The sequence below is a fragment of the Oryzias melastigma genome, linkage group LG11 (assembly GCF_002922805.2).
Source record: "Oryzias melastigma strain HK-1 linkage group LG11, ASM292280v2, whole genome shotgun sequence".
Classification (NCBI taxonomy): domain Eukaryota; kingdom Metazoa; phylum Chordata; class Actinopteri; order Beloniformes; family Adrianichthyidae; genus Oryzias; species Oryzias melastigma.
Genome location: NC_050522.1, coordinates 6,583,159 through 6,598,886, shown reverse-complemented (window position 1 = coordinate 6,598,886; position 15,728 = coordinate 6,583,159). Strand labels below are relative to the sequence as shown.

At 37.4% G+C, this 15,728-nt stretch overlaps 1 protein-coding gene across 21 annotated transcripts in view; it reads left to right on the top strand.

Annotated features, from left to right (window-relative positions):
• The window catches only part of adgrb2 (adhesion G protein-coupled receptor B2), a 346,501-nt gene that overhangs the window by 198,517 nt on the left and 132,256 nt on the right, over positions 1 to 15,728 (top strand). For all 21 annotated transcript variants that reach the window (XM_036214184.1, XM_024293674.2, XM_024293614.2 and 18 more), the window contains 2 exons: positions 9,382 to 9,469; positions 13,776 to 13,878. In XM_036214184.1, coding sequence (XP_036070077.1) covers positions 9,382 to 9,469; positions 13,776 to 13,878 — 191 coding nt within the window. The remainder of the gene's footprint in view (positions 1 to 9,381; positions 9,470 to 13,775; positions 13,879 to 15,728) is intronic.

Genomic DNA, 15,728 nt, shown 5'->3' with positions numbered 1-15,728 from the left:
TAAATTTGTTTTTTGTTCTAAATTGGGCTTGCTTTGACCAAGATCAGACCAGAGTGACTGGTATATTCCTAAATAATCCCCAAGGATGTTAACTGTTGGAATGGATTTTGACTATAAGATAGCTGTTGAGAGCTCAGTATACAGTATATCCTTAAAACAAATGAAAGTTATCCCCTCAAAAGCATCAGTTCCCCATTAAAAACCACGTCACACTACCACTACATATGTAATTTTGGTCATAAGTATTCCTTGTGTCCGTCATTCATCGCTCTGCACAGATGTCCATCGAGTCACTGAAGAAGTACGGATAAACCAGATAAAATAAACCCACGCGTCATTGAATTTCTTCGCATCAGCACTGTGGACAGCAACCGTTGCAGGCCTTCAAGATACTTTGTTTTAATTAAACAGTCAGGATCTCCTGGTCTCCATCAGTTCGCCTGGGGGGGACCCCATCGAGACACGGAAGTCTGGTCGGAAGTCACAACTCGATCCACAAGAAGGACCTAGTGAGCATTCAGACTCCCATTCTCCCCCAACCCGTATTTTGGGCGGCACCAGACACCGCCCCCCACTGAGACAGGGGTGCATGGTTCTCACGAGTCATGCACAATTATATAAGACTGGCATATGACTTGCACATGAAGTAGGTAGGAACTACCTATTTCAGACATGAATTTTTGAACAAATTCATGTAAAGACCAACACATTCTCATCCCAAAATCGTCACATATTGACGTTTGGTTAAGGACCACTCTGTGTCACTTGACATTTTGGGTGTCCCTAACTCATCGTTATGGCTGTTTGTAAAATCAATAGTCCGCAACTCTCGGCAGGCAGTACCGGGTTCGCACTGGTGCCATAACTGTATCCAACGCGTCTAGTACCGGTACCCTAACCTTAATCCGGTGCAGTATCGCGAGTCGTAGCACATCGGTACCCAAACCCAGTACTAATGCGCTACGGGTCATAGTACTGGATCAAACCCAAACTTGACACCGGATCAGATTTGGTATCGGACCCGAACCAGTACTAGACAGATGCGAATCAAACACAGTACCAGATCCAAACCAATACCCGGTTAAGGTTAGAGTACCGGTACTCGTTTGCATCCAGTACCGTGTGCAGTTCGCATCCGTATTGTACCGGCTTTGGTCCAGTACTCCCTCTGGTCCGGTGTCGGGTTAAGGTACCGGTACCAGGTTTGGGTACCAATGCGCTATATGTTGCAGTACTGTATCGGTTCTGATTCAAGGCCCAGAGGTTGGGGAACCGTGAACGTCAAAAAACGACGGGTTGGGGACATCCAAAACGTCAAAAAGTGAGGTGGAGGGGTCCTCAACCAAACGTCAATATGTGACGACTTGGGAGGGAGAATGTAAAGACACGTCAACCAAGATCCTCAAATGACATCTGGTCATCAGAGAAGTCCTTAGCAACAGTTGCTAGCGTCGTTAGCTTCTGCCGTTTTACAGGACACGCAGAAGATATTCTTAGTAGTACATAGACATGAACAAATGTTCAACAAACTTGTTCAGTAGACATAGACCATGGACAAAAGATATAGATATAGACAAAAGCTATAGATATAGACAGTGGACAGTTTGGCACTAATAGAACCTCATACAGCCCAGACTCTGTGGCCCCAAGGTATATTGAGTTTGAGAATCCTGCTTTAGACAAAATGTTGTTTAGCAAACTGTCCTCTATTAATTCACAATGAAACCATCACAGCTGTGTTTGTCTGAAATGTATTTCCTGAAACCTTTTACCTCCTTCTTGTGAGTTTTGATTGTTTCAAGTATTTCTTCAGTCGCACTTATGAATTTCACCGGGTGAATGCTCGATGCTGCATGTTGTTGTTCCGCCCCCTTTGGACCACTTTAAACTGCCATAATACCAGATTTGCTGACATCAGAGGTCTGAAGGAGGTCAAGGAGAAACGTGCTAAACTAAAACAAGGTCATTTCAGGGCGGTGGAGGAGAAAACATGTTTGCAAAGTCATACTGAAACCCTGCAAATGCTGATTCTGACCTTTAGACATTTTTTTTTAGCAAATGCACAAGAATAACAAAAAAATAAAAATAAGCAAGAAAAAATATATATAATGAGCATTAGCTTAGGAACACAAATATTGACTCGGGAAGGTTTGGAGCAAAAACTTCTGGGGAAAGAAAAGTCTGTAAAAGATACAAAAGTACACATTTTATTATAGATAAAAACATTACAGTGGCAGTTGCCATCCACCAACAAGAAAGGCAAAGGTCACATCCTGCAGGAAATTGCACTGGCAGCCTTTTTTTTCTTCCCCTTTCCAAATTAAAGTGCAAAGAGGCTGCAGGCAAAAAGAGCAAAGCTCCTCCTGGTCTCTGACTGCCACTTTCTTTGTGCCAAACTCCACAGGTTTTTCTGCTTTGACTCTACCCTGACTTTGTTTTTTTTTTTTTGGTTTTTAGTTTTTTAAGACACCCTGTCATTGTTCTCTCTTTTTTTTTCTTTTTCTTTTTCTTTTTTTTGTTATTGAACACCAACTTGTTCCTTAATTCCTTCATTCCATCCATAGCAGGGGTGTCAACACCTTAGGTTGCAAGCAGAACAAGATAAACATTTATTGAACATATTAAAACTACATTTTTAAAACTTTAAAATGTAACTTTTTAACATATTTATGAACTAGATATATAGCGTTACTTGTGATAATACTAGTGTGAATGCTGATAGCTGAATATACTGAAATTGATAGTTAAAAACTCTAAAGCTGAAAGCCAGCTAAAAATATTAGCTAAATGTCAAATTAGCTTAAAAAAATAGGTTAGCCAAAACAGCTGGCATGAAGTTGGAAAAAATAGCTAAACTTAAATAGCCTAAAAAACTGAAAAATGCCTAAATAAACCAAAACAGCTAGCATGTAGCTGAAATATTAGCTAAATGTCAAATTAGCCTAAAAAACGACCCCCCCCAATATGGTTAGCCAAAACAGTTGGCATGTAGCTGAAAAAATAGCTAAACTTTAAAATAGCCTAAAAACCAGAACAAAAACAAAAAAAAAAACAGCCTAAATTAGCCTAAGCAGCTAATATGTAAATGAAATATTAGCTACACTCCAAAACAGCCTAAATAGCATAAAAAAACTAAATTAGCCAAAACTGCTATCATGTATCTGAAACATTAACTAAACTCCAAAATGGAATTAAAAAAAGAACACTTTAATAAAACTAAATTAGCCAAAGCAGCTAGCATGTGTAGCTGAAATTAGCTAAACTCCAAAATAGCCAAAAAAATCGTAGTACATGCCAAAAAAGTCCGAAAAACTAGCATAATATCAATTTTTAAAACTTTAAAACTGTAACTTTTCAACATAAATATGAATAATAAAAAGGCAGGAATATTATTTCAGAATAAATCAACTTAAACCTAAAACAACTTTAAATATTTTACTTTCATAATATATATATATTGTCAAAATTTTACAAGTTAGAAATAAGCGCAAGATAACAGCGTGCCATTAATAACAGTAAAGTACACTTTGACATGTTATTTACAGTATATCTACTTTTGGCTTCTTTCTTTCTCTGAAATCCAAAATTTGATTAGTATTTAAAACATCCAAAGACGCTTAACTGAACTGATATTCTCCCTCCTCATTGCGCACAATTTGATCATCTTAACTGCCGACCATTTAGTCATTTTTTGGTACTCAATTTTTCTGACTATAATGTAGCTTGAACTGTTTTATAGCAATAAAAGTCCCCTTAACATTTTAGCTGGGCCTTTTTCGGGTGATATTCACCATACGCCATTGCCGTTCTGATGACAGTGGTATACTTAGCAACCCAAAGTGCTCATAACACTTGGAACCACTGGTACTTTTTTCCTCTTTTTCGATGATGAAGAATTTGGCTGAGTCATTTCAGTTTCAAAAGCAAACCTCATACTTGAAAAACAATCCGCTGGCACTTGCTGTGGCTGCATAGGTACAAGCTGCAGCCGAAGCGCACATGTTCTGCTTTAGTGAGCACAGGCAGGTCTGTTCTTCACAGGTTCACTAAGGTGATAAACTCTGCTCCATTCCCCCACACATATCTAAACTGCAGGCTCTGTCCCCAAACCATGTAAACGCAGAGTTTGGCAAAGACATCATTCTGTTTATTTTTCTGTTTTTTAAAAAACTTTAGCTCAATGTCAGTGCAGGCTTCCTGGAGCTGACCAGATGAGCACGAATTCGCCACAAGTGACTTTGAATAAGAGCAGATGTTATTGGGTGGAACTGTCATCATTTACACCGCATTAGGGATTTTCGAGATTTACAGTCAAACTCATTTAGCTAATTGCTGTGGAAGATTATTCCATGGATAGTCATTAGGACTTAATGGTCAAGTGTATTTCTTCGAATGAGATACATATTTAAGCTGATGAATGTCTGCATTGGAAACACGGAGTGTGGAGGCAAAGACCTAATGCTGCATTCACACCGGGCATGTGATGCACGTTCAAGAACGTGGACATGGGTTCATAAACACACGTGTTAGCGTATGATGCTTATACTGGACTGTTGCTACCTTATACTAGCGCATGTACTCAGAGTTGAAAGAGACTTGGCCAGGTAAATCTCGCTCCAGGCTTGTTCTTTCCCAGCTCTATTCCAATATATGAAAAGACCTGGAACAAGCCAGGTACAACCGCAATTATTTTCTCCTTTGTGATCCATTTTGAAACGGTTGGCACTTACATGAGTTAAAAGGGACTCTACTGTATACCTCACTACCAAAAAGTATGAAAACACTCGCGTAGCAAAGCGTGGATGCGCGGAATTCGCGGAATGCTCATATATGCACCTTTACATTGACTTTTCATTGGAAGTGGTCACTTGAATGACTATTTCTGAGCCGGGTGTGAACGCAGCATTCAGCTCAACTTATAACTACATCATAGTTAGTAAAATGAGTGGTCCTAATATTAACAGTTTCTCAAAAGTTGACAGGGAGGGAACCCTGAGACTTAACACTTAAACAATGTCAACCCCCCCAAAAAACTTTTTTTAATACAGGTCCTGGGGTTTTTAAGTGTGTAAGTTATTCTAATCTCCATTAAAAATGTTTTTAAATATAGTAGCTGAATTGAAGCTCAACTTCAATCCTCTCTTGATCCATTTTAAAAGCCTTCCAAGTGGTCTTTTGATTATAATTTCTGGCAAAAATCAGTAAACCTGTGTCATTTTTAGGACATAGTTTCTGCAGAGCGGCAGTAGTTCATTAAACTGCTTCTGCTTCTGATATTTGCTTCTGAGTTGTGGGCAGACCTGTTGGTGCAGGGCAAGCCCACCCCTCTTCCCCTCCCCATTGCAGAGAGCTCTTGAGGCCCACCCAGCCTACTTTATTTGTCACAAATTGACTCTTTTGCAAACAGCAATTCTTCTGCTGATATGAATAAAGAAATGCTCACAAATACAAATTTAAGCTTAATTTGGTCCTCCATCATCAGAAAAATGCTATAGAATATGTTAAAACATCTTTTTCATCATCCATGTAAATAAATAAATCTATTTTCTAAAATAATAGAATACTGTTTTACAGTGAAACTTTTCTTCAATTCAGTCCTAAAGTTTATTTTTGTTTCATTCATAAAATTACAGGAATATGTTTCCACTTTCATTTAAATAAAATTGATACATTTAACACTAATGTAAGTTGTAGAACACACTAGAAATGCCAGCAATTAATTCTAATAAAACCGACTAAAATGAAAAATAATGCAAAGATTTTTTGTTGCGTATTGCTAATTACTGAAAGAAGATTGAAGTATCTAGTATTTAAATATATATATATATATATATATATATATATATATATATATACACACACACACACAATTGTTGTCTGGTAATATCATATATGTCTAGTCCAGGGGTTGGCAACCTTTAACTGTAAAAGAGCTATTTGTGCTCGTTTTCTACTGATCATAACCTAGAAGGAGCTGCATAGTCTTTCTTTAGCCGTTAGGATGTTTGGATTTGCATTCATGACCCTCTTTTTTAATGATAAATATGAATTATGTCTATGTTTTGACATGAGCAAAATATAAAAAGAACCCAGCATCTCTCAAAATGTTTTTTTGTTTGTTTGTTTGTTTGTTTTAGGTGTAACAAATTTGAAAATATCTTTTTGTTCTTTTTCCCCTGTTAGTCCTCAGCAGTCTTACACTGCTGGGTTTTGTTATTTTAGTTTGGGGTTGGTAGTCTTAGTTTCCGAGCTTAGTTTATTTGATTTTTTTAGGTAGCTTTGTTTAGGCAGCCATTAGCAGGGAACTGTTGACATGGCTGGGTCAGCAGTCTCTCTGACTTATTTTAAGTTTGTCCGTGGAGAAACCGTGGAGAGATAAAAGAACCACATGTGGATTTGGTGGGTGAATCTTTCAGTCACATTCATACACAACATTAAATTACTTAAAAATTTGATCATTTATAAATTAGCTTGTTATTTAGCAAAAACGCTTTTTGGTGATTGTATGCTAAAACTTTCACACTTCAGGGAACAGAGTTTTGTCGGTCTTGAATAGGTGACACACAGGCTCCATAATATGACCAACTTGCTATTAATTAATAGACGAGGCCAACTATATAAAATTTATTTTCATTCTTTCGTAAGCTAGAAGGCAAAAATTAAATCTGCAGCTCAGAGAATCTGCTTGTGATATTTTTTTAGTTTTACTACAACTCATCCCTGATCAAAATTGAAAGAGGGCGAAAAACATCTCTGATAAAAACATAATCCACATTTTTACTATCATTTTCTTTGTAGTTTTATTCGGAATATTTAGCCTCTTAAATAGTTTTGGGGTAGATGTTCAGAATAGGGTTGTTAAATTAGCTCCTCAAATGTGAATTTATAAATGTAATGGCTAATTATCAGTCAGCTTTTAATTTTTAATTTAACTTCTGATTAGTCAAAGTGATGTTTTACATTCTCTTTGTTGTGTAGTGATACATTCTAAACATCCATTAGAATTCTAGAAGAGTAAAAAAGCAGAATTAGTTATAGAAAAGCTGTGTGGATGTAGCGTTCATTAATAATTAAAACCGTAAATTCTGGCTGAACATCAACTCTGAGCATATCTTTTCCTGATAAATGGCATATTAAAGTTGCAGCTGGTGACTGGTGGTTTGCCATTTTGCTAGATTGCAGCTGACCACCAATCATTTGGATGCTCAGTGAGGGGAAAGTGACGAAAAGTCTGTCAGTGGGAAATTGGAGTTTTGTGACTGAGTGCTTTTGTTGTATTAATCATCCCCAAGTGCAGGGGTGCCATCCGCTCACACACTGATTTACCATTTACCCATAATACACTGACTCCCTCATTTGCATGCATTCACAGACTATGTCCAATTAGACTCCATCAAACTCACAGGATGCTGAAATTTATTAAACATTTTTCCTCCTAAAAAAAAACCCTCTTGATTTTCATCCCGTTGAGACATTTTCTCTCATTTTCAGCGGTCTTTGCCGTAAATAATAAGTCTCACTCTGATCATCATTTGATCTATTTTCAAAGTATTCTTTCAATTATGATTATTTAGCCCAAATAAAATAAAAACGGTGTTGTTTTATTTTAAATTGTTAATATTTTAAATTGATTCCTGATCCTAGTTAAGACAAAATCTGAATTTAAAGTATTTTTCTGGCGTTTCTGTTTTCCTTTAGTTAGAAAGGCATAAAACTCCTGGTAACATCTTTTGACATCAGTTGTACCTTTTTTTGCCGCTTAGTTGAACAATCACAATCCAATCCAAAAGTTTGATTAATCTGATCAATTATTCTTAATAATTGACAGCATTGAGTGAAAGAAAAAAAAAATTCTAAATGTACAGTTTTGTGTGTGATTTCATATTATGAATATTTGTAGGTAATAAGTGGTCTTAAAATACTGTAACAAAAAATATAAATCAGGATTAATTGCAAGACTTTTTTTTAATATTGTGATTAATTCTTTTTTTATTTATTTATTTTTTTTTATCAATTCCTGGCCCTATTTAAAACACAACGCAAATTTAAATTATTAGTCTGTTTTTTCCTTTTTTTTTGGTTAGAAAAGGCATAAACGCAGGGGGGTATCTTTTGACATCAATTCTACCTTTTTTCCTGAAGTTGAAAAACTTTAATTAAAACAAAGTAACGTTTTGATTAATCGTGACTAATCCCAATCCAAAAGTTTAATTATTCTGATTAATTCTATCGATTGACAGCATTAACTAAAAATAAAAATTCTACATTTACAGTTTTGTATGTGATTTCATATTGGGATTACTTATAGATGAGTGGTCTTAAAATACTGCAACAAAAAAAATATTAGTCGCAATTAATCACTTTTTTTCAGGTTTGCAATTAATTCAATAGTTATTTTGTAATCAGTTCTCTGCCCTATTTAAAACACAATGTAAATTTTAAGTATTTTTCTGTATTTTTTCCTTTTTCTTTGGTTAGAAAGCCATGGGGTGGCATCTTTTGACATCAATTCCAATAAGTTGAACCACCTTAATTGAGATAAAGTGACATTTTCAGGAAGACATAAACCACGCAGAAGAATTTCCGATAAAACTGTGAAAAAGAGAAAAAAAAATAAAAGGTTTAAGCAACAACAAAGCCTGGTGGGGGTGAAAAAAGGAAGACATTTTGATAAGTTAAGAACAAAGACACCGGCTAAAGGTGCTGGAAATACTTGATTTACTTCATTTAACACAAGTTTGGAGCATCACATTCACTGAACTTGGCTTTTTAAATGTTGTGTTAGCAGCAGGTGTTCTGCTAGTGTCTCAAAGTGACACAACTGACATCTCCACCCACACAAAGTGTGAAACCACATCATGCCCTGGCTCATTTTTTTTTATTTTTTTTTTTTAGGGGGGGCACTTGGAAGCATAATTAGACTGAATGTGTAAAACGCAGCTGTCAAAGCCTCACACAGGCGCTCAGCTTCTAACTTGTTATTGTGATGTAGTCAACAGAGCATTTGTCAACAGGCTTAATAGCACATGTAAATAAAGCGAAAGCTTAAAATAAAATCTGCACATAATTGTTTCACCAACTCATAGATGACAGCAGCTCATCAAATGAAACAACCGAACTTTGAGTTTGTTTTATTATATACTTTTTTCCTATTTTGCATAAAGAATCAATTGCTTTCCAACATCCCTATAATTTATGGTAATCACCTCCCAGAGTTTTAAAAATTACATTTCTCTCTTTTTCCGATAAATGTATTTTTTTACAAGAAGAGTCCGTTTTCTGGGCATTGGACGGACCAATTTCTTGCAATGCTTTTAGCCTGTTGTAAATCACTGCACCTCCTTGTTTGCTGACTTCCTGTAAACTCGTCTTTTCTTCCAGAAGCAGAAGCGGAATCGGACACCACCATGTACTATGTCATCGGAGCCATCCTGTACAGGACTCTGGGCCTCATCCTACCGCCACCAATGTAGGTTCCTCATCCTCTCCCATTGTTTTCATTTTCTATATATTCACATGAACACTTTATGTCACGTTCATGGAAATCTGCTTTCTGTGTCTCTGCTTTTCTCTCTTCAGTTGAAAAAAAAAAGACTTTTTTGTAACTTTTTACATTGGCTGCGTATTTCTTGAGAGGTTATGAAAGACTGGGAATAACAGCAAGTCTAATGGGTTATGAAACCTGCCTAGAACTCACAAAAATAGAAGTTGGAGGAAGTATGGGGGGGTTGTTGGAAGTCCTCTGTGATATTGTGTTTGTGCAGGCCCCGGGCCTTTTATTCAGGTCAGTGCTCTTGATTGTGGATGAGCTGAATCTGTTAAAATCCTGTTCCTCTCTGTAGCTCCACTGAATGTTAATAGGTACAGCTCTGTGGTTTAAGTGAGGAGCTGTGTTGAGCTCTCATTAGGCAGGTTTATTCTTGTATGCATTATTTTCAAACCCAGCTAGCAGTCTTGTAAAACATAAATATGCACAGGTTGTACAGCCATAAAAAAAAACAATATACTTTAATTTCCAATTCAAAGATGTTGCCTATAAGCGAGCAATAAAAAATGAATTGCTGGTGGATTCCAATAATAACCAATACTTATTATCATACATACTATTAATAGTCGTCTTCTGTAAAGTAGTCATGTTTCTGCTCATTAACAAACTGCATCCACTGCTACGTGGTACAAGTATGCAGCAGAAGGATACAGTATTCCCTCGCTAAATTGCGGTTCGCCTTTCATAGATTTTTTCTATGCAATTTTGGATGCCAGCTTTTTTTTTTTTTTTTTTTTTTTACAGCTCATTGTGTTCTGCATCCTGATTGGCTGTTGACCTTGTCAACCAATCTCCTCTGTGCCGTGTCTCCTGTACAGAATGTGTCCAGTTTTCAAAATCTGCATAAATCTTTGATCATAAGCAGATCTTTGTTTCTAGTCCATGATACTGGACTTATCTTCTATGAAGGTTTGAATTTTGAGAGTTTAAAGAAGAGAGAAAAGTGTACAAGGTGTGTAGCGAGGAGCCTTAAAAGGGCCAGAACATGATTTTCTTAAGTCTTTCACAGCATGCTATATCCATGTAAATGATTATTTATTACATATGGAACACAAAAAAAAACAAATTATTTATTATAAATCTGAGTTATTTTTGTTAACTATTTTTATACCCGTAAGTAAAACGACTCGATCTCTGAGGCTCCGCCTTTCACTCTTGAGAGTTCCGCCCACTTGATGAGTTCCTTGTAAAACCTGCGTGTCACCCATGAAAAAATGAGGGGACATTTTTTATTATTACTTTTTTAAAATATTATTATAGGTCCACTGCCCACATACAGTGAAGCTTGGGGGTTTATCCCCAAAATTTGGCACGGACAAAATGCTGATTGCTAATGGGTTAATTTTGCAGTGAAACTTAGTCAAAAAATGCAGACAACATCATGAATATTTCAGGATTTATTGAAATGATGACATATAATCTCTGTATCAAGAATCCTCTTTGCTGTCATGCAGATCTATTTACTCCACCAGGAAATAGACTGCTCCCTTTCTCCACCAGGAAATAGTCTGCTCCTTTTCTCCAGCTTTCCAATATCCCCCATCTCCTTGCACCATTCTCTGATACGTTTACTGTCTCCACTAGCTCGATCCACTAGCGGAGAAAGTGTTTGTGTTAGGTTGGGGGCGGAGCAAACCCTTCCCGGAGGGGCGGTTCTCAACTTGTGATGAAAGCATGTGAGGATCTGCTTGTTTTCATGGGTATAGGAGGGGCTGCTGTTGAGAGCGCAGGTCTTTAGAGGATTACTCAGAAATGCATGAATGGATCAAAATACCATTTTGGGGTTCTTTAAAGTGAGGAATGAAAATATAATACATTTAAAATCTCAAAAAGTTGATTTTTCACGGTATTACCCCTTTAAAACATCTGTAATCTGACTTTGCGGACTTCACTCATATGCTGCACTATTTTTTTAAGATTGTAATCCCTACAATGAATGAGGTAACACTGTAATATGCACCGGGAGAATACTCAATTCTAATTGGCAGCTGGGTGTGGAATAAAAAGTAGTTCTGGTCATATTTCTGAATATTCTATATCACGACGCAGTCTTCTGTTACACATACTTTTTCTTCATCATTCGGACAAAAAACAAGCTGTAAAAGGTGAACTTTCTCTCTGAACACATGCTTTATTGATGCTATCCTGATGTATATATTCCTTCTCTTTAGCCACTGCAGTCGAAGTCTGTGCCATTACCATGACAACGTGCTGCACCACTTATCAAATAATCCGCTTTTTGTGAAAAAGCTATTTAAACTAAAATAATAACAAGAATAACGTACTAAGAATTGATTGAATATTTATTTGACGTTTGCAAGTGACCAGGATAAGCAGGATAAAGTCTTTTGAAGTGTGCATTATCAGAGATTAATGCGCTTCAAGGAAGCAACCGTCCGACGGGAATCGATGGACAATGGAGGCATCTATGTATTGCATTAATTTCTGATAATACATACTTTGTCTGACATTATCCCTTGTACAGAATGTCTTTGAAAGCCTAAAAAAACTCTTCTAATGAATTTTGATGAATCCAAAGTGTAACTGATTCTAAGCAGCACAGCAGACGCACTTGCACAACTTTGCCAACCCTTTGTGGCCTGCTCAACCTTTCAAAATTCTATTGTTTTTACTTTATAGCAGCTAAGAATTTCCTCTAAAATAAAAATGCCAAATCTGAAAAGAAGTCTTTCAGGGCACGCAATAACTTGAAAGTCATACTCTTAATTACCGTGAACTTTCATTTTGACATTTATTGTAACAGAATAAAAATGTTGCAAGGCGTGTAGCCCAAAGACACAAATCAGGGTGTGCTTTCTTTACGAAGTCCTGGTAGGGTTTGTAAAAGTAATTTAGTGTAGTGGCTAGTAACCTGGCTAGTAACCTCGCCTCATAGGCATGGTTCAAATCACGACTGGGTCCTCTCTGTGTGGAGTTTGCATGATGTCCACATGAGTTTTCTCCAGGTACTCTGGGTTAAAAAAAATGCTTTATAGGTTGATTGGTGAATTGCAATTGTTCTTTATGCCATGTTCACAGCATCCCCCTCCAACAAAAAGTACATTTCTTTTTAATTAACTGAAGTGCCAACCGGTTGAAATAATCTGGTTATGAAGGACAAACTAATAAATCCAGTATATGTACGTTGGGATTTTATGGCACCAAGTCTTTCATATATCAGAATGGAGCTGTAAAAAGAAAAAACCTCAAGCCTCTTCCAGCTCTACGTATATGTGCTAGTATCGGGTAGTAGCAGTCCAGTGTGAACACTGCATGTGGTAGGAACGTCCGTCAAAAACGTTTCTCGTACTCATCATGGAGGACGCGGATAATGACGTATCGGGTTTATTTATTTTGGTGAGCTAAAATAAAAGCATTGGTGCACATGTCCGTGTCTGAGTTTAGATCTCCCAGTGAGGAGCAGCAGCTGTCCTGCAGTCGCTGCTCCTGCAACACGGAAGGCGGTACGGCAAGGCCAAAGGATCAAAAATCACCAGGAAAAGCCGCACCTCACCTGCACATGTACTACGGATAATAATAATTATTAGAAATATTTAAATGTTCCTACAGTTAGTTTAAATACTACAAATGATACAAAAAATAATAATGAAAGTTTAATTTGAACTCTTTCACTTAAGATTTAATTTGGACATGGGGGGGAGGGGGGTGATTGCATACATAACATTAGTTTCTCTCAGCTTTTGTAGACGTGGTCTCTAAACATGTAAATGTAATCAGAAACTACATGTTTTTACATTTGTGTTTATGTTTAAAGATCCAAGATGTGTTTGTTTTCTCAAATATATGCTTTAAAGCTTTTCAAAAAAGTGTTTTTAGGTTTTTATCTTCATGCTTTTTCCTGTTGCCTGTTTTTTTTTACTGATCTGAAAAATGATCCTAAAACCCTGATACTACAATCAGAACCATGAGTTTTGTCATCAGTTACACTTTTAGTTTGTGAATTTTTGTGAAACTTGTAAAATCTGTGTCTTTTATGCTTATGGACCCCAGAAATACTACTGACCACTTTGTGGAAGCTAATTTGGTTCCAAAAAAATCACACAAACTCTCCAAGATGTACCTCACCTTTGCCTAACACTGGCTCTGTAGGATGCATCATCGTTTGTTTTCTTCTTTTTGTGTATCTGTAAACAACTGACTGACATATTTAGCTCAACTTGAAGGTACAAAGTTATGCGCATTTGTTTATGTGCTTGTTTTCTTGTAGTCCTCCAGCGGTGATCAACTCAAAGATCCTGACAGTGACGGTGCGACCAGAACCGCAGCTCAGTGAGCCAATGGTGGAATTGGAGCTTTCGCCTCTGCTAAATGTAAGTTAAGAAACCATGTTTTGCTTTAAGATGCTAAAAAGTATTTGATTCAGTGCAAACACTATACAGAGAAAGCGGTCTCCTAATCCCTTAAAGCTTTCCCGATTTTTTATGGGGAATTATTCAAAGAAATCCACCAGATTTCACCTTATTTGTTTATATCAAAGTCCAAACACAAATAAATTATTCCATATGCAGCACGATGTTTTCTTTTTTTATTTTATTTTTTTATACAAGTTTGCATTTCTTATGTATGTATAATTTTATTTGGACTTATAGATGAAGCAAGCCTTGGCCAGGAAAATAAATTTGTTTTAGCGGGGCTCAGGGCTTTAAAAGATTCTTTCCCCAGCCGACCCGTGTTGCCTCAGTTCAGAGGAAACAGAAAGTGCTGCATGCTGTAAAGCGCCAAAGAGCTCGCTGAAAACGCCAGAATAAATGCAGACCTTTCTGACTTAGTTGTACTGCAGTGTCTCCTGGTGCCTATTTAGTTTATATTACAGTGGAGTGTGTTATTATTAACGACTTGTGGGGTATCATCCTTGGAAATGACTAAGTGCTAGTTTAATGAGAGGCACACTTCATGACCTCAGTAGACGTGGCTTTCATTAGTCATTCTGCGGATAAAAGGTGACCAAAGACGATCCGACGGTTACACATCTATAGATGCACGTGTACTAACAGCCCTGTGTGTGCAAATCCAAATCTGTGGGTCACATTTATAGCAAATCCCATTAATTTTTTAGCTTCCTGCTACTCTTTTATCCAGAAAAAGAAATTCTAATGATGGATTTTCTTTCGACATAAAACAGTCTATTTTATCCTCCCATTTTAATACATTTTTTTTAATCACTTGCTCACATGAGGATTTCTAAATTCTGATCCCAGCTGCAAAATCCTCATGGTATCCATGCATCCTTCATGCTAATTTACGTGTTTTTGTTTTTAATGGCAAAAAAGAGAGATTTCCTCACGTACAAAAATGAATCTCAACCAAGTATCCATAACTTACTGGTTTAAGGCTCGTTTTGCAGCAAAGATCCTTCTTAAGCTCTCACCCCTCCTTTTAGAATCAAGTCACGATCAGAAACATCAAACTGTTTGATTGATGGATGTTGCTTGACTATTTCTTGAAGAAAGAATGAAAAATTACCCAACTGGAATTGAGGAAAAATCCATACATTCTCACTCCCAAGTCGTCACATATTGATGTTTGGTTAAGGACCCCTCAGCTTTTTTTTTTGGACGTTTTGGGTGTCCTCAACTCATCTTTTTCGATGCACTGGCTGTTCACATTACATCAAGGCTCCCCAACCTTAGGGTTGTGAACCGGAACCAGTCTAGTATCGCGACCTGTAGCGCACCGGTACCAAAACCCGGTACTGCTACCCTAACTCTAGCCCTTACCTGACACCGGACAAGATGCACTACTGGACACGAACCTGTACCGGGTTAAGGTTAGGGTACTGGGTTATGGTACCAGTACTGGACGTACTGGTGCGCACCCACTACTGCATCCAGCACAGTGCCCTAAGGGGTTGCGGACCCTGAATTTTATGTACAGCCAACAAGAGGATGAGTTGGGGAAACCCAACCGGATAATGTACCGGACACAAACTAGTATCAGGTTAAGGTTACAGTACCAGTACTGGATGCGTCCCGAGGACCAGTGTGCAACCAGTACTGCAACCAGTACTGCATCCGGTACCACATCCAGTACCATGTCCCAAGGGTTGCGGACCCTTTATTTTATGAACAGTGAGTAAGATGATGAGTTGGGGACACCCAACAGGACGCTGTACCAGACCCGAACCAGTACCGAGTTAAGGTTAGGGTACTGGTATTGGGTT